The sequence below is a fragment of the Haemaphysalis longicornis genome, unplaced genomic scaffold, assembly GCF_048455015.1.
Source record: "Haemaphysalis longicornis isolate Haplotype H1 unplaced genomic scaffold, Haemaphysalis longicornis Haplotype H1 scaffold_2, whole genome shotgun sequence".
Taxonomy (NCBI): Eukaryota; Metazoa; Arthropoda; class Arachnida; order Ixodida; family Ixodidae; genus Haemaphysalis; species Haemaphysalis longicornis.
In genome coordinates, this window is record NW_027526295.1 from 67964599 (window position 1) to 67982737 (window position 18139).

General features: G+C 45.5%; 2 protein-coding genes across 3 annotated transcripts in view; one reads left to right on the top strand and one right to left on the bottom strand.

Moving 5' to 3' along the window:
• Positions 1–750, bottom strand: part of Dus3 (Dihydrouridine synthase 3) — a 67414-nt gene extending 66664 nt beyond the window's left edge. The window contains exon 1 of the mRNA XM_077697969.1: positions 373–750. Within this exon, the coding sequence (XP_077554095.1) occupies positions 373–533 (161 nt within the window). The 5' untranslated portion in view covers positions 534–750. The remainder of the gene's footprint in view (positions 1–372) is intronic.
• Positions 751–993: 243 nt separating this feature from the next.
• The window catches only part of LOC144168967 (glycerol kinase 5), an 89226-nt gene continuing 72080 nt past the window's right edge, over positions 994–18139 (top strand). Inside the window, exons 1-3 of one of the 2 annotated variants that reach the window (XM_077697970.1) lie at positions 994–1193; positions 3567–3735; positions 15988–16081. In XM_077697970.1, coding sequence (XP_077554096.1) covers positions 1183–1193; positions 3567–3735; positions 15988–16081 — 274 coding nt within the window. In that variant the 5' untranslated portion in view covers positions 994–1182. The remainder of the gene's footprint in view (positions 1194–3566; positions 3736–15987; positions 16082–18139) is intronic. The other variant, XM_077697971.1, reaches the window with a different exon arrangement.

The window sequence follows — 18139 nt, forward strand, 5'->3', positions numbered from 1 at the left end:
CAGCCGGCAGAATAGACACTGCAAACATTGTCGTGACGGGTTTTTCTTACTCTCTATCGCAATACTCAGGCATACACCTCTTTTTAATTAATGGAACACTGCTAATACTAGTTAAGTATGCGTTGCTGTCTTACCCAAAATGCGCGTTTTTTTTCCCTCAACAATGTTGAAAGTGCGGTACTAGATTTAGTGGTTTGGAAATGCTTTGCCTATAAAACTTCTCGTTCAATAATTTTTTCATCTTTTGGTCGGGTGTTTGAATCAACGCACAAGCAGACCAAAATGTTTTTTTGGATTTAAGTAGACCAAGCAAGACGATCGCATTTAATAACTCTAGTTCGCGAAGTACAAATGTCAGTGTACCGAACGTACTCAGCTTTTATCCTTGCCATTCCAGCTTCCACCCGGGTAGGTTCAGGCGCTGCATCTTTCGAAGAACTTGTGCTACTTTCTGGAGGGCTGTCATCTTTCGGAGCAGCCGCGTCTTGGTGATCGCCACGCGCGTCAGACACCGTGTCAACACCCGTTTCCATGACACTTCGGTGTCAAATACTGAAATTTCTCAAAATATTGTTTTCACCAGGAAAAATCACTATGCCCTTTTTACACTTTGCACTTGTAGAAAAGTGCCAAATACCTTTTTCACACACGAATGCGGTGGATGTCGAGCGTTCGCAATAGAAATTTGGTACCGCGTTGAACGCGCAACACCTGGCCAGAAAGCATGTTGCCGCACAGAAAACTTTGACTTGCACGTGTCTTGACGCGCGTTGACTTCTAACATTATCCAACAAAAAAACTTCGTTGAAAATCAGTGAAATACGCAAAAGCGTGCGTGATAATATTAACAAATTTTACTAAATTACTTAATTTTAATATTGGTACAGTGATCTTAGTTTTTCATAAAATGTGAAAGTAATGAGGGAATAAAAAGCGCAACTCTTGTCACTCTGGCTACACTGGTCACACACACGTTTGTTTTTATCTGTGATTTTGTGATTTCGTGGTGACGTTCTTTTTCGTCAGCGAGATCAGCCGATGTCCGGAGGCGCAAAATTCGTAAGAAGGTTATTAGCGTCATCAAGCTCTCTGGTAGCCGGGTAGCCGCTCCCACGGGCATCGCTCAAGCAGACGGCATCACTTCGTCATCGTCCGAACACCCAACGCTGCCCTTCACTCGGCATGGCCCAACTGTAAGTGTCACGGGCGGAGTTCTGCCTACCAGTGCGGCGTGTGAGGATACACTGCGGCCTCCGCACGCGATATCGTCTGACACCGTACGTGCAGCAGCGATCTTCGAGGTCGAGGAGTGCTATGAAAGCGTTCGTACAGGGCGCGCGCTCGCATGTTTTTCGAAGGATCAATGAAAGGGAGATTTTTTTTTTTAGATCAGGAAGTGTCGAAGCAACCTGTAAAAGCCCGTTCACACTTGCGAGCGAAAGCGATGGGAATTCCGTCGCTTTGTAGCGCGACTGTTGTTTTTGTCGAATGGTCGGGACCAATATTTGTCGCCGCGCAACAAATCGACGGAATTCCCCAAGCGGAGTTCCGCCAAGCATGTAATAAAGCAAGTTGTAGAATAAACCAAGTAAGGAGATTGGAAAAGACTAACAAAACAAGAAATGAGTTTTGGCGCGCGCAGACGTGATAGTTCGGGGGGAAAACCAGTTAAGTGGTAATCGTAAAGCGCATCGCGGGAAAAACCGGTCAATGAAATGCCTTGACCCGGGGCTGCGTTCCGGACGCGCGCAAATGTTCGAAACAAACGGCGTCAAAAGGGCCCAATTTTTTCACACGGTGTGCATCATGAGCCGCAAAAATGTGGGTAGCGCACAAACAGTGTTTTTCCAAGGTAGCTGCAACGTTTCACTCATGGGGTATAAAAAAAAAATGAAACTTTAACTCCCCCTGGGAGAATCAGCGACGTATGTTGCAATGACAGGTTAATTTGAGACTAGTGAGGAGCAAGTGACACGTTCTCTCGTAGAAGGAGAAATGGGGTCGCGTCAACGATGGCACTGGCAGGATGACAGACGCCACCTGTGTTGGGGAGGGACAGCATACTTCTATGATAACTGCCCACCTGCCATTCGTACTTAACTCTTGTGTGTTCCCCACCTAGCTGTCCCCGCGTTTTATGAGTGATGTGTTGTTACAGACGGGCCAATCCCCATTCCCCCCGTTACCCACTTAGTTCTAAGGAAGTCATCATGATGCTATGAGAGTGCTCTGTGGCGTACTGAGAAATAAAACAAATCCCAACCAAGAGTACCGGTGACAAACCCGGCATTTTGGAACCAGCTTGGTTGAGTCCATGTTGCAATGGCATCTTGTAGTCTTTATCATGGGTGGTCACTTGCAAAGTGCCTTACCATGAATGGCAGTCCATGTGTGTACAGTCAGGAGGGTGCCGAGGGACGGATTTATGCTTTGACCTGTTTTCCGAATAATGTGCCACGACCCAAGCAGGAGCCTTTTTCTCGAATTGGTCTCACATGACTTTCAAAGATGGCTTTTGACCTGGATATTAAAAAAGTGGTGTGCGTCATGCACAAGCCTTCATATATGCTACGCCATCTCTGCTCTTTCACTGAAAATATTTAGTGCAAGGACACGTCACCCGGTGTGATTACAAGATGCTGCGTGCCGAGTGCTCCTCGTTGTTCATTGGCGAGATGAATAATCTGCCGGAACAAATCATCGCATAAGAAGGGCAAACAGACGAAACAAAGAGTGCAGCGCTGTTGCAGAGCACTGTGAGACATCCGGCAACAAAATTGACTTCGGCAGAATGGTTATCCTCAAAAATCGAGAATAACTGGAGAAAAAGGCTCCTATTTGAGTCGTGGCATGTCCGGAGAACATCACGAAACCTAAATTGTTCACTCCGAGCTCTCCCAATTGTGTGCAGGCACTGTTGTACCTTTTTCTTCCTTTTTTTTTCTTTTTACCCGCTGTTTGGTGGAAAGTCTAGCCAGCGGTTTGTTTTCTCGTTACTTGGGAAGTGTTTGCCTTGATTCTATTTGACTGCCAAGGCTTTTTCTTGTTTATGTGTTAACTGTGCACTGAGTTGTAATCTAGTCAACATAGCCCATACGAACTTGATGTTCTTCACTAATGTTCTTTTCGAAGTATTTTTGTTCTTGTATAGTTTCTTTCTTGATTTTTATTGCCCCCACCCTCTACAATGCATTTTTACCCTGAGGTTACAATAACTAATTAAATAAATAGACTGCGCTTCAGGGTGTAAGCGCCTTGTGAGTGACTGTCCGCGCTGAATACCATAAGATGCCGCTGCAGCGGGGCACCAGTCACCCCTGAAAAAGGAACCCAGCTGGCCCCAAAATGTCAAGTTCTTTGGTTGTCTTACTTTTGGTTGAATTTTCTGATTTCATATCCGTGGGAAAGAAATAAAAAAGTGCACAAAGGTGGTTAGTCTAATTCAAAGTTTGGAGGGTGGCTTTAATGTTGGCATAGGAGCACTCGTGCTAGAAGACAGCAGTCAAGTGAAGGGAATCGTGGTGCATATGCATTATTTTTCTTTTATATTCCAACTCTATGTGCAGCCGTTCGACTCAAAGTGCGCACAAACCACTTCTCGGGGTGTCTCCCCCTCGCCACAGGCCCGGCGATGGCTGCGACTCTTACGTGGCCGCCCTGGACGTGGGCTCGACGTCTGTGCGGTGCCACCTGTATGACCGCCATGGCAGAGCCTGCGCCACAGCCTCAACCAAGGTTGGGTGCACGTTTGTCTACTTGGGTGCCCGCAAGGTTGCGTGCTGAGGCCCATACTTTTTAATGGACCTTTTTCCAGTAGCATAGCCCTCTTGCAGCGGCCACCTGAAACACACTTGGGGGATTATAGAAGAACACTCACCCCTTTTTTTTCCGCCTGCCCTGCGCAGTTGAAGCCGCCGTCCCAGGCGTGGCATTTGTGGCGGAAAATTTTTTCAATGGCAGCCGTAGTGCCTACCTGTCGGCCGCTTTCAGGGCTCAGATAACGGAGCAGCACTTAGCTGGCTGATCCAATATGGCATCATTTTGTTTACATTTTGCCCACCAGTAATGGCGGATCGGTCGCTGGGAGCGAGACTAGCGCATGCGCAAAGAGCTACTAGAAAAAGGTCCATTGCACAACTACTGCCCCTCTGTTATTCTTCGAGGCTACTTGGTAGTGCTGCACTTCACTTCGCATGTTCAGGATGCTGTGCAAAGGCAAGTGTTTGCAGCGCTCGCTCACAACCAAGGATATTGTGGAGATGCTCAGAAAACTTCGACGTGGTTACAAGAAGAGAGTGTAGTTTAGGCAAGTATACTGTTTGTTTTTTTTTTGTAGAATTTCTTGTGATTGGGAAAATTGCTTTGTGCTCGTCAGGCCAGTAGTTGCAAAGCATGAATAACACCGAAAACTGGAGTTTAAGGCTGGGAATAAAATACGAATCCGGAAAACTGACTGCGGATCGAACTGATTGTTGTCGAATACGATTGGCAAGAACTGATGGCAAATCAAATGTTTTCGAAAAGAAATATCTTTGCACTAGTGTATACAGGGCTTCTAAAACAGAGCTACATAGAATTGTATAATAAAATTGTATACGGAGTCATGGCATAACACATCCAACTGTCAAGTTATTTGGTAAGAAAATGAGCACAAAATTAAATGGTAAAAGATTAACGTGAGGCTGCGGAGCAGTGAATCAAAAATTCAGCCTACATTACCTTGAGGAAATGCAGGTTCCTCAACATGCTGTGAATACCGGAAGTACATCTGACTGGCTGCAGTCCCTCTAGTCATTGAACAGAGGCTGGCATGCTAGTGACTGGTATGACCAGTACCTTGCTGCAAGCCTTGACAGCAAGTACTGACTCTTTATTCTCCATTCATGCCTCTATATAAACAAGTAGGTTGGCTTAAACACACCAGAGTAAATACATCAGCTCAGCTAACACACCAGAGTTAATTCACGCAAGGCTTATATGTGTTTGGCTTTTTTGCAGTGCTTTGGTGTCGTGTGAAAAAGCAAACCTACGAAAGCCAGCCATGCAGTGAAACTTCTTGAATGTTCGCGTGTATGTGGCAGAACCAGCTTTTATCGCTCCATTATTCATAAATTTTGAATACTCAAATACTAAAACAGTGCTGCGAATCAGATTGACTAGTGCACACTATGCGCAAAGTTTTGAATATTTGCACATTTATATTGCGAGCACTTGAGACACAGTGCTGACTATTCTTCTGTCACCAAAGCATACATGCATGGGTAGAATTGTGGGGTGAATTCATGAATAAATCATATATCGACGACTTTTCTTTGTTTATTGATTGTTTTCGTTGTTTTGTGATGGTGCTTTTTACTAAAGAAGTCTTTTTGGGCTTTTTCTTTCACTCTGCATTCATCCCCGCATACCGGGTGCGTGAGGTATTTGAGAACAGAACGTTGGTGTCAGGCGCCACAGAATATCTCCCGCAAAACCAGACATATTTTCACCAAATTTTGCGAAGTACTTCTCTTATGGTTTATTTCCTTAACTACTCAATGAATCCGCCATCGGCAGCAATGAGCGATTAGATTAGACTTTGCAAACAGCTGCACGCACGGGTCAGGCGCTTTTTAGAGATGTTGGCCATTGAGTGAGAAATGGCGGCCTTCAACAAGTCTTTTGTATTATGTGGCCTATTGTTCCTATTGTTGGCCTCTCTCTCAATGACTCCCCAGGCATAGTAGTCGAGCGGATTTAAATCTGGAGAACTTTAAGGCCACAAGTTGGTAGTGACAGGGTCACAGAAGTTGTCAGCCATGCCACTGTTGGGTGATGCGGGCGGTGTGGACAGGAACCGAATCTTTCTGAAAGACATATGGTCTTCTTCCTTTAGAAACACTCTCTATCCATGGCTCCACAACGGTGGTAAGCACATCCACATAACCGGTCACATTAAAGCGGGGTACTGCAAAAATGTGTGGCCGCATGATGTCAACCTCATTGCAAACAACGGATAACACCACCGCCGGAGAAATTGAGGGGTTCTGACGATGTCTGACCGCAGACTGTGTTCCGTTTCGCCACAGATGCTACGTTACCGCCATAACATGTAAAAACGCCCGTTTGTATGAGATTTCGGCGCACGTTAAAGATCCTCAGGTGGTCAAAATTAATCCGGAGCCCTCCACTACGGCGCGCCTCCTCGCTTCCATTGCGTCGGCGCGTTAAACCCTACAAAAAAAAAAAAAACCATAACACATCAGCTTTGTCCACGCCTCTTAAACGAAAGACTTTGCTACATTCAGATAGGTGGCAATTTCCGACTCGCTGTGGTGCGCGGGCAGGGTGATAAGGACGGCATGGCGTATAATTTCCTGCTTCAACGTGTACTGTTATGAGCAATATGATAGGGAACACAGGAACGCGTTGCAAACAGCTTCAAAACAGACTCGGAGCGATACGCGGACGGCGCTGTGAAAAACGAAGGGGGAAAAGGAGGACACTCTTCCACTAACTGTTGCACCCCCACGTCGGTGGAATTTCTACAAAGCCGCAGCTTACGTCATTTCACCGATAATATGGTATCGTCACACAGCCGATAAGACGAACCGCGGGAATGGGAACAGTTATTAGAACAGCGTCCTTCTTTCCACTTTGTTTCCGACGGCGGCCGCTGCGTATCACTCATATCTGGGTCTGAGGGTGTTTTCTACGCGTTCCTGTGTTCCCTTTCATATTGCTCATAATAGTACATGTCAGTCTTTGAACAAACTGCGCAGTATTAATGATAAGGGGTTGACGAACAAGCAGCGGTATGCCTAGATATATATGATGAGGCTGCTGGTGTCGATTGCAATAAGGAACAGCATTCTCGAATGCCTTGCACACCCGGCAAATGCAGGGCATTGCAGCAGTAAATGAGGGTGTTTAAAAAATTTTACTGCGTAAACCACTTCTCCTTTCGCTCTTATACTTTAAACGAAAGTCGGATTTTGACGTCTATTTTGTATGGCACCAAGAACAGTTTGGGCGCTTGCCTGCTTATTAAGAAATCAAATAAAAATTATTTCCACCTGTGGGAGAACCGGCAGCTATCTTGGAAAGATGTCGACCTTAGAACGGTGATGTCTCATGGGCTGACCCAAATGAATTTGATACTGGCTTTGTCCTTTTTATCTTTGCACGATAAATTCCTCTTACTCTGGAACCCATTCTGAGGCATTCTCTTGGCTTGTATCACATTATCCAGTGCTGCGGTCAGTGTTACCTTACTTGTTTGCCTAAGCAGGTTTATCAGCTGCATTGATTTCCTTCCCAGGCCAACTGCAGTTTCGAAGGAAACCTTTTCCTTTGCTCTTTTCTGGTGTCAAGATTTTCCAGATTTATTTCTCTCTCTGTTGCTCTACAGCCATCACTGGAGATGTAACTTGCTCTAACGTTTTTACTAATCGCTCGATCAATGCGCAGCAAAGCTTGCTGTCCTTGTAAATGTTTGCCTTCATTAAGTAAGCTTTTTTTTTATTGGCGCGGTTATTTGGTCCTACAAGTTTTGTTCGATTACAAAATTTTCTCGGTGCTCCTTTCCGTCTCTTTCATAATCTCTCTCATTCATTCATAGCTTTTTTCCCCTCAGTTATTGCATGCATCATATTTTTTTTATTCCCCCCCCCCCCTGCTGGCTGTCCCTTTTTTTTTTTTTTTTTCATTTCACCCATTCCTGTACCAGTTCTCATTGCTCCTCTGTGTTGGGGTCAGTAGCCACCTTTATTTCCTTCCTCCCTGAGCCCCCACTTTCCTCTTCCAGTTCGATCAGTTTATTTGCTTGGCTCCATCTATCTTTGTTTATTCTATAAAGACCGTCATTTTATCGTAATCCCATTTTCAGCCTTGATACTTCTTTCTCTTCTGTCATGTCAGCGGTGGCATTTAGATTTTGAGTGCTCAAATTTACTTCTGATAAAGTTGTTTTGGCTTCGCGCTCACTTCCTAGTGCTGTCGATTACGTTTTCATCCGCCTTCGTTTCTCTCAGCCTCTCATGTACGGGCTCCGGGACTAGGCTGTGGTCTACGCCGTACTGTCCGTCACCTTCCTGCCATGTTATTTGTTGACGCTCGCCTTTTGTGTTTGCTCTTACGGGTTGGTGTTCTTCGCACGGATCTATCACCATAGTTGCATTGTGATCCGAGTGCCCGTTCATATCTCCTGTCGAGATAATTTCCCCCAAGTCCTTGAACCCGCTTGCGGCTCTTCTTGAAGAGCTTACCCTCTCCCTCTTTCACTTCCTCTGTTTGCTGCCGATTCCCAGACTCCTAACCGCGTGATTTTTTCCCGCTACTGCGCCTTTCACTCATAGTTGTTCCTTGCAGCTTTTATGCACACTCTGCAGTTTGTCCTTGTTTAAAGGGACAGACATAATGCAAGTTTAGTTCATCAGAAAGACTGCTCTGTCCCCATTACAGTGATGCCGATTTTATTGCAAGCTTCAAACAGGAAAATCTTTACATGCTTTCCTGTTCAATTTTGGACCTTAGCCAGCGGCACTTATGTCTACTTTAGGTAGCTTTCCAGATGCAGATGCCCTTCAAAGAATCAGAGTTCCAGCGGGAACTAAAGTCCACTACATCTGCCTCTCAGCAGCATTTGACTCTGCGTTTCACATTGTGTACCACACAGCATGCTTACTTTACATGTTAAAGTTCCAAGTTAGAACTGCCCGTATAAAAAAGAAAAAGACATTGTTGGGTAATTGAGGTAATTTTAGCTAGCGCCGAGACTGCTGCTGCCATCTCTTGTTGCCAGCACGCTGACTAAGGTAAGGTGGCTAGAATGGGGAGGTGTGAGTACCGGCGGCGGAAACGTGACTCCACAGCGCGCGGATGCCACGGGCGGCGCTGTTGACCAAGGCGCGGTAGGGCGCGGTAAGGCGCGCGGCTGGAATGGGCGCACCGCCAGTATCGCGTCGGCTGCATTTCTATCATCAAGGTGAAAACGAACCCGTTGCGGTATCGTGCGCTTCCTGGAAGAGTAAAAGAACGAATATTTATCACTAAAAAATTTTTGTCAGCCCATTTCATTTCACCCGTGAAATGCAGTTTTACGGGCCCAGTTCGCATTGTAGTTTCAAAAGCGTTTGCGCATTACGTGAAGTGGTTCTATTAAAAAAAAAATAATATGCACTGACACCACCCGCTACACGGGCGCCATGCATTTCGCCTTCCTCGGAATACAGCCGCCGTCTTCCAGATCGGCACTACCGTAGAGCCTGCGAACTGTCATTAACTGAAGACGCCTCGACGGACACTGCAGCGCTTTCTGCTACCCAGCCGTAACAAACCGGCAGCCCGCACGCAGTTTTCCCGCTCACATAAAAAATTATAGTTGACATTAAAGCAACACATCTGGTCTCGTCATGAAATCGTTTATTTACAATGAAAAAAAAAACGGTTTATTTGTGGGTGAAGAAGTGAAGAAGATGCACACTGGAGGTGGTGAAGAAACTAAAAAAAAAACATTTCCCGGTGAAAAGAAAACAAAAAGTATTCAGAGGGGAATAACTATCTGCAGGTGAAGAAAAAAAATCTTTACAGTGAACAAACAAAAAGAAGTTAGAAGTAGGAAAAAAATTAGGAAAACAATTGAACTACTAACAGGTGATGAAGAAATAAAAAGTACTTACAGGGGAAGAGGAAACAAAGTATATTTACAGGGGAAGCATAAAAAGTATTAAAAGCGGAGTTGTTGTACAAGCCGTGAGTTCGCCGTTGCAGGAAAAAGATACAAAGAAAATGCCGAGCCCTCGTTAGCGCGTGCCTCGCGGTGACCACTGAGCGCCTTCGGTACGCGCGGTGGCTTTAATAATAATAATAATAAAAAACAGCGCTGTCGTGAAGCGCTACCGCCCATGTAAAAATAGATAAAAACTTTATCGCAATGTCAAACTTAAAAGACCCTGTTGGGAGAGGTCACGGGACCGCCGCATAATAATGGATAATTGGACAGATGGATTGGAGTGTGCCCCTCCTTCCCAAGACGACTTGCAGATCCCGCCACCGCTGCATCAGAAGAGCATAGTGGAAGTCTGCAATGCTGAGGATGACTTTGCATCTATTACTCGCGGCGAAGAAGACGACTTCTTCAATGCATATTACGACGAATTACTAGCACCGCAACTATGCCAATAAACAATGATAATGAAACTTAACTATGGGTCCTGCAATGCCCACCTACAAGAGCTTCGCCATTCAAGTACTGCGCGTAAATGCAAGCTTCCCTTGATTTTTTTTACAGGTGAAGAATTAAAAAAAAACAAGAATTTGTGAAATTCAGCCTACATCACGCAAGGCTTCACTGCATTCAGTTTCTTCTAATTACCTTGATGGTTCACACCTTAAGTATAACGTGTATCCTCGTAATGCAATAAAACCGTACAACAGTTGCCGTCAGGGCAGCAGAATGCCCTGGGCAGGCAATCTGCGGCACATCACCCGTTGACTAGCGAATTTCGGCCGTCGCTTTAGCATGCAAACGTGTTACGCTGAATGCGCGAGTTAGCTTGTTTTCTCCGTTTGCTCCGTCTTCTTTTCTGTCGACTGCATCGCGCCAAGAATGGGGGAACGACGCGAGACGGTCCACAACGCACGACGAAGCTGGCCGCGGCAAGGGCAGAGCGAGCGCGGGCTGGACGGCGCGGCCGGCTGCGGCTACCGCGCCTCGACAGGCAGCGCCATATTCCCCCTGGTGTCATCTGCGCGCAAAGGAGTCACGCGCGGCCGAAGGAAGGCGCCGCGGTGCTCACACCTTCCCATTCTAGCCACCTTAACTAAGGTGTACTTGAAATGCTTCTTTGTATTGCGCACGAATACATGCGAATAGGCTTCAGCCCTTCAACTGCTGCCGCTTCACACTTTACTAGCTCTTTGTCATGGAGTATTCTTTCCTCTATGCTCACTCCTGGTTTATAAACTGGATTGGAAATGGTCTGGATGTTTGTGGCTTGCCCGAACGTGACTGCGAATATTTGAACCTAAATCCGACGAAGTGTTAAGGAAACTGTTTAAAAGAAAATAAAGTAATAAATGATGAGAGGTCCGGTTTACTGGCATTAATTTTCCTTTTTGCTCATTGACTCCTAAAATTCTCTGCATCCATGAAAGATGCTCCTTTTCTTTTTTGGCCAAAATTACAGCCAGAAAAGGGAAAATTTTCTGCACGGAACATCACTTACCTGAACTTGAAAACATCAAGTTTTAGTTTCCAATAACTAATGCTTCTTGAAGAACATATCAACGATAGTATTTTAAATAACTATTGAAGCCATTTTGCATTAGTTCTTTTTGCTGTTGCTTTATTTTTTTCTGCAGCAGTCGCGTAGTAGGTCTATCTTTGCAGTTATTAAATAAAATTATGTGATCAGTGGTGTAATTTCCCCATCAAACTTCACCAAAAAGCAGGTCGGGCTAATCCTTCTGCATTCGAAGTAACCTGCACCAAACCAGTGCCAAACTCTGTTTTTCGTTTTTAAAGAGATTCGCGGAAATAAGACTAATCGTTCAAGCTCTTGGTCGTTGGTAATTTGGAGCGGCACCGTTCATGAAGCGAGGTCTTCCTTCGTCTGTGTACAGGAAGGAAAGAAACCTTGTTGGAAAAGCGAGCATGGAAAATGGTAAAGGAGAAAGGATATACCGTATTCTCGAGCGTATAACCCACCCCTGCATATAATCCGCACCCCTACTTTCAGCCCGCCAGAAAAGACAAAAAAAAATCCTCGCGTATTGCCCTCACATTTGAAACAGGAAAGGCTGCACCAAAGCTACGGCTCAAGCAACACATCACATACTATGTAGACAGAAAAAGCGTATATTTAGCAAGTAGAATACACTGACTGCAAGGCGAAAGTCCCATTTCACTAATAAAATACAGTTAGTTGTTAGAGTGCACTCGTCCTTGTCTTTTCTTCCTTGTTCTTGTATGTTTTGCGCAGTCGCTGCCCTGGAAGGATTAGTCAGTGTTACTGCATAGGAGCTTCACGGCACGACGCGCATTGCCGTGAAGTTGCACTAAAGGAAAAACTCCCGCGTATTATCCGCATCACTGCTTTGCCACTGAAATTTTCGCACATTTAGTGCGGGCTATACCCGCGAAAATACAGTATACATACGACACGAGTGGTCGTGTAGTCCTCAATATTTTTTTTTCTCCCATTTCTTACGCCAGCTCGTAAAAATGCAGCCAAGTGCCGCATGCCGTGAAGACAGCTGCTATTTTCTGCACACTCTTGACACGATTCTCGGGTGCGAGACGCCTCTTATCTGTCCCCTTCAACGCTGCTTTGTTTCTCCCATAAACGTTGACATAGAAACTCACCAAGATGGGCAGTGGGAGGGGGGTAGATAACTTGAGCTGAGAGTGGATAAGTCTGGTCAAAGGTAGATAACTCTGGTGGAAGCCCAATGTCTAATAAAGGAACATCTTTGTTTGTAGTAGGTTTCAATGCAGTGGCAGACCCAAGATGGGGGAGGGGAATTATTTCCTGAATGCCTACCCAGCTTTCACTTCCAAGCCTAACAGTACATGCCGCCCATCTCCTCTGCCTTCTTTGGACCATCTCTCTCTCTCTCTCTCTCTCTCTCTCTCTCTCTCTCTCTCTCTCTCTCTCTCTCTCTCTCTCTCTCTCTCTCTCTCTCTCTCTCTCTCTCTCTCTCTCTCTCTCTCTCTCTCTCTCTCTCCCGCCGCAACCCCTCTTTCCCATCCTGAACGTAACTCTGGATCCGGCACTGTTTTGAGACACACAGTAGAACTCTTAATAAAGCACAGTTGGGTTCTTAGCATGTTTACGGGTGTTTGGGGAAACTACATGCTGGAGTCGCGGCATACATGTGAGGGAGGAGGGGGCAATGTTGAAAAGGAAAGGAAAGCAGAGGAGGGGGATTAACATGTATAGAAAATTTAGGATATATGGCTTTTTCAATCGCTGTGTTACCTGGCAGGAAAAATGTTCACGTTAAAGCACCTTGCATTCAACGAGAATGTATTTATTCATTCCCCGTACTCGTACAACAGAAGTGTTTCTTCCTCAAAAGCACAATCTGGGTTATCACCACTCTCTGTTTTCCGCCGTATCGTCACCCTTCCCTTCTTCCACAAAATTTTTCATTCTTCACTCAGTGTGGCCCCTTACATCCTCGCCCCCGACATACATTTCATACTGCACCCGCCATCCGCTTCAAGTGTCCCGTTATCGTAGCAGAACTGCTACCCTTTCTGCTTCTTTTTTTCCCCATGCAGCCAAAGATTGGAGCGACGTTCTCTGCTCCATTGTTTCAACCACCTGCCCATCAAACTTCATAGCAAATGTCAGTAGTCACCTTCGTTCATAAAACTAATGCGTTCAAGTGTTTTTTCTGCATATCCACCTCCTGTGTAATAACTCTCCGGTGGGGTCATTAAGGAAATGAAAAATGAAATGAAATTCCCACAGCAAAAGAAACGCTATAGATATGAGCGTGACACTATAAAGTGCACATGCAAAAATTGATTCATTGAGTGAATCTACCCGCCGCGGTGGCTCAGTGGCTAAGGCGTTGCGCAGCTGAGCACGAGGTCGCGGGTTCGATTCCCGGCCGCGGCGGCCGCTTTTCTGATGGAGGTGAAAAGCAAAAACGCCCGTTTGTGCGAGATTTCGGTGCACGTTAAAGATCCCCAGGTGGTCAAAATTAATCCGGAGCCCTCCACTACGGCGTGCCTCATCGCCTGCGTTGCGTTGGCGCGCTAAACCCTACAATCAATCAATCAATCAATTGAGTGAATTTGTGTGTGTTATGACTAGATTTCTCTTAAGGGAACTCTTCGCTGAATGTCACCTAACTTGGTTCAACTGCAAAAATGTGTCATTCCCGTGTTGGGATATGCTAGATACCAACTCTCTTTTACCCGCAATCCTGTGAAAATTTCGCTCCATCAGACCACAATGGCTGTTCTTTCTACAGTAGGTATGATCGTAACATGAAACTTTGAAAGGATAATGTCAGATTTACTCACGAAACATAATTGTTCGTATTTTCAGGTGCAAGGCTGGTCTTGTAAAATACATGGGCTGCTCTTTAAATTAAAATCCAAAGAGATCTATAAGGCAATTTCTACATTTATGAGGATCATCGATAATTTTTGGACATTACGGAAATTGTGCTTTATTTTTGTTGGTGATCATTGCTTTTCTGTCATGTTGTGTTGTACGTAGTCATCCTTGTGAAATTTGTCATTTCGTTATGAAACAAGGTGTGGAACAACTTTAGATTGCTTTGCAGAGGCTTGTAAGCTCGAGTGAACCACCACATTGGTGACATATTGTGAATCGTCAAAAGATGTGCGCAATTTGCTACTAAGCGATGACAAGATTGGTCGACCAAGCATGCCAGCAGGTGGCTTTCCAGTTTACTGTCGAGCAGTGGAGAGTTGAAAGGCGGCTGATTTTACTTGTTAATCAGTAAAAAAAAAAAGCAGGTAGAAATCAGACAGAAAGAAACTGTGGCGCAAAATCTAACGTGACATTTTATTAACCCTTTGATGCCCAATGTTGCTCAAGTGCAACAAACTCAAACAATATTTTTTTTATCTCGCACTGTGTTTTTTTTTTTTTTTTGACATTTAACACCATCTGTTGACAGACGAAGGTTCCCGGACTTTCAAAAATTAAAAAAGAGGGTAGCACGTACATCCGTGTGCAAAAAAGTATTGTTTATGGATGTCAACTCGTATTGAGCTGGGTGCTCAATGAGCTAGCGACAGGTAAGCGAAATTGAGCAATTTCGTTGTTAATGCAAATGGTAGCGATACAAACTTTGTTATTGTGTTCACTTGAACCATAAATCATGCTGATCACGGTATCTTTCTTGTTCAACTGATATGTGGACCAGAAAATGCCCAGTGTTATCTAGTGCCCAGTGGGTCATTGTGTCCATCCTAATGAACCAAATTTTTTTCTTACTTCATATTTGTGATGTTGGAAGTCATTTTAGATCATAAAAATGTTTTCGCAATCTCAAGCAATAAATTGGGGCATTAAAGTTTTGGGCGTCAAAGGGTTCATCCTACTTCTTTAAAGGCAATGAGCAGAAGTTGAGTCACAGCAACCAGACTGGAGGTAATGCGTGGTGGATTTCGCAGGGAGTACAGATGGAAGTGATGTCCGCTGACGCAAACAGCAGCAACTGGGTCCTACTATTTCGGGGTAACAGGCCAAGATTGGTGGACTCGGTCATGAGCTGTCTTTATAATCGATGTAGTCAATGTTTGCCCTCGATTTTCATACTGACGATGTTTGGAAGCATAAAAGCAGATGGTAATGATTGGCGCTTTGGAGTATCGCGCCGACAAGCCTACAACGCTGCGGAATTGTGAATTGATGATTGCCTGACAGGCTGTGTGCCCATGATTATTTCCGTTGCGGGTACCTTTCGTTGGCTACACCAAAACGCTGAATGCCGTCATGGAGGATGCTTGCGCATCATTAAGTGCATGTGTCATAAGAAAACAACAGGGTGCTTGCTTTGGCCTATTGATGTGCTGGCACTAAAAAGGAGCAGCAAATATAAAAAAGATAGGCCATTTCTGGTCGACTTTTTATTGCGTACTTCCACTCTTCAATGCAGTTCTATGAGCATTTTTATGTTTGACTCCTCGCGAAGATGCATGTTTTGCCCGATCTGAGAGATGAAGTTATAGTAGATCATAATATCATGGCAAGCGCATATCATACAGGATGAGGAAAATCATGTCAAATGCTTTTTATTCAAGACCCACAATGTCCGAAGTGTACTGAGTAGCTTTGGGATTTTGCTGGATGGCACCGGGGTTACATTTGGTGGCATCGAGGTTATGTTCTCTAGCACGGACGTTTGGTTTGGCATTTGTGTTATGACAAGTGAGAAATCCTGTGATCATTTTGTTACTTCTAGAGCATGGGAAGTGAATAATGATTAACGTCTTCTGGTGTTCTCCTTGTTCAGCTCCAAACGGAGTGCTCGTCTGCGGGCGAGTTCGAAGTGGACCCCGAGCACCTCTGGAACGTTGTCAAGAGCACCCTGCAGGATGCCCTCAAAGGTGCACCCCTGTTGCCACTGCTGTTCGCACAGTTTCGTTTCTAATTTTTGCCTCTTGCTGTTGCCCTAATGTTATGGGAAAAGTACCTACTCCCTAGATCCATGCTCAGTCAGTGATCTGTCTTGCACTCATGATGGACATAGTTTGTCTTCTCTTGATTCAGTCGTCTGCTTTCTTGCTGTCTCCTGTTTCTAGGTTGTGTGCACCCCCCCTCCCCCTTCCTTCCTGAAAAATGGGGTGTGTATGCCTGTGAAAAGAAAAAAAAAAGACAAGAAATTGGTGGGTCTTTGAATCTTGGGTCTTTTAATCTGTCTGAGCAGTACGGCTAGACAACTTTTGAAGCAATATTTGGGTATTTGCGGGCAAGAATGGTATCCTTGTAGTGTGTCATTCCCTGGCGCTCATTGCCTTTGTCGGCCTTGCGCAATTAAACCAGAAATCATCATCATGGCATCATTTCCTCCCACTGCACTTTCATCGGGACAGTGTAGGCAGTAGCGGGATGATGACCCTGCTCATTAGGGGTGTGAACATGCACATGTGAAGGAATGTGGGCATTAGCCTTTGATTAGTGCCGGCCGGTAAGGCTTTAAGTTCTAATGGAAAACAAAAAGCAATCCCACAGTTTTAACCCCTAACAGGTGTAGACTTGTGCGTAAAAGGATTGGCACGTCCTTTCAGCGTGAAAACGATAAGATGGCTTATAAATATGTCCGTAATAATCCCCTGGATACACCCCGGCATCTTGCTGGAGGAATGTCTTACCTGAACTTTTCGCTAAAGGGAGAGGTCATTCAGTGTTGTCGTTAATGCCGGTGAAGCATTTAGAAATGGGAAGAGAGGAATGAACTGAAGGGGCCATAAAAAGCAGCAAGAAGCAATGCAAGGGAAGAAAAGGCAGGACGGCAGTTTGTTTCTAAGCTACACTCTGAGAAGCCTCAGCCTGAGCCTACTGCACTGGGAGGCAACGCTTGGAGACATCTACGCTTTCTGAGCAGCATCGATGCTGTTCTGTACAGAGTGAAATTACCATCGGCAAGACACACGACAGCACCCGCCATGGTATTTCAGCGGCCAAGGAGTTTTGCTGCTGAGCCCAAGGACTCAGGCCTGATCCCCGCCACAATGGCTGCTTTTCAGGTAGAGGGTAAAAGTGAAAAACGTCCATGTGTTGAGATTTTGCTGCACGTTAAAGATCCCCAGAAGTTCTTAAAGGGACCCTGCAACACTTACCGTCGACTACTCGGGATGTATTTTGGGGTGAAGTCTATTGTCCCAGCAATCTCCTCCCACAAGAATTATGAAAATCCGTTCACTATCACCGAAACTACGTGCGATGAAAAATCGCGCATAAATGTTCCCTCTCAACTCAACCACGGACAACGTGACAAAGGCTGCGTGCTCTCTCCCGGAGAGGGGGGCGGCGCGCGGCGTTCTGTTCGGCGGCCTTCGATATGTCACAGGCCGGGGAGTTTCGTCCTTTTCCCCGCAATGTGGACGGGTCTATTTCCGGTCTGGTGCCACAAAAAAGCAGGCATGGTGGCCTGCTCGCAAGCAAGCGCCCAGGCTGGTAGGGCGTTTTTGGAGCAATAAACGTTTGTTATCGAGTGGGCTCGTTGAAAGTGGAATATTTAGTTCGTCACTCAAACTCCGCGCGCACTCAAAACAAAAGAAACACCAAAAGCATGTGGACAGGTTCAGACATAGAAGAGGTTCATACACAGCGCCGACGACGGCTGATCGTCACAGGAAATGCCAGAATTTAGCCGTGAAGTTGACCAGCGACAGCCAATAGGACAGCCAGGACAGCCATGGCCCGATTGACGTCGCAGAGGCCATGCCAGGGGTGCATAATGAGGAGAATTGAAGAGAGAGCGGTTGGTTTTTCCGCGTCTTTCACGGCGATTTGCGCGCTTACCGCTTCACGTGCACGTGTAATATTTGGCTCAGGTGTTCCTGGAAGTCTAATCTAAACGTCGCGCAGGTTTACTTGCACTGCACGAAGAGTGATGCAGGGTCTCTTTAAAGTTATTCCGGAGCTCTCTACTATGGCGCGCC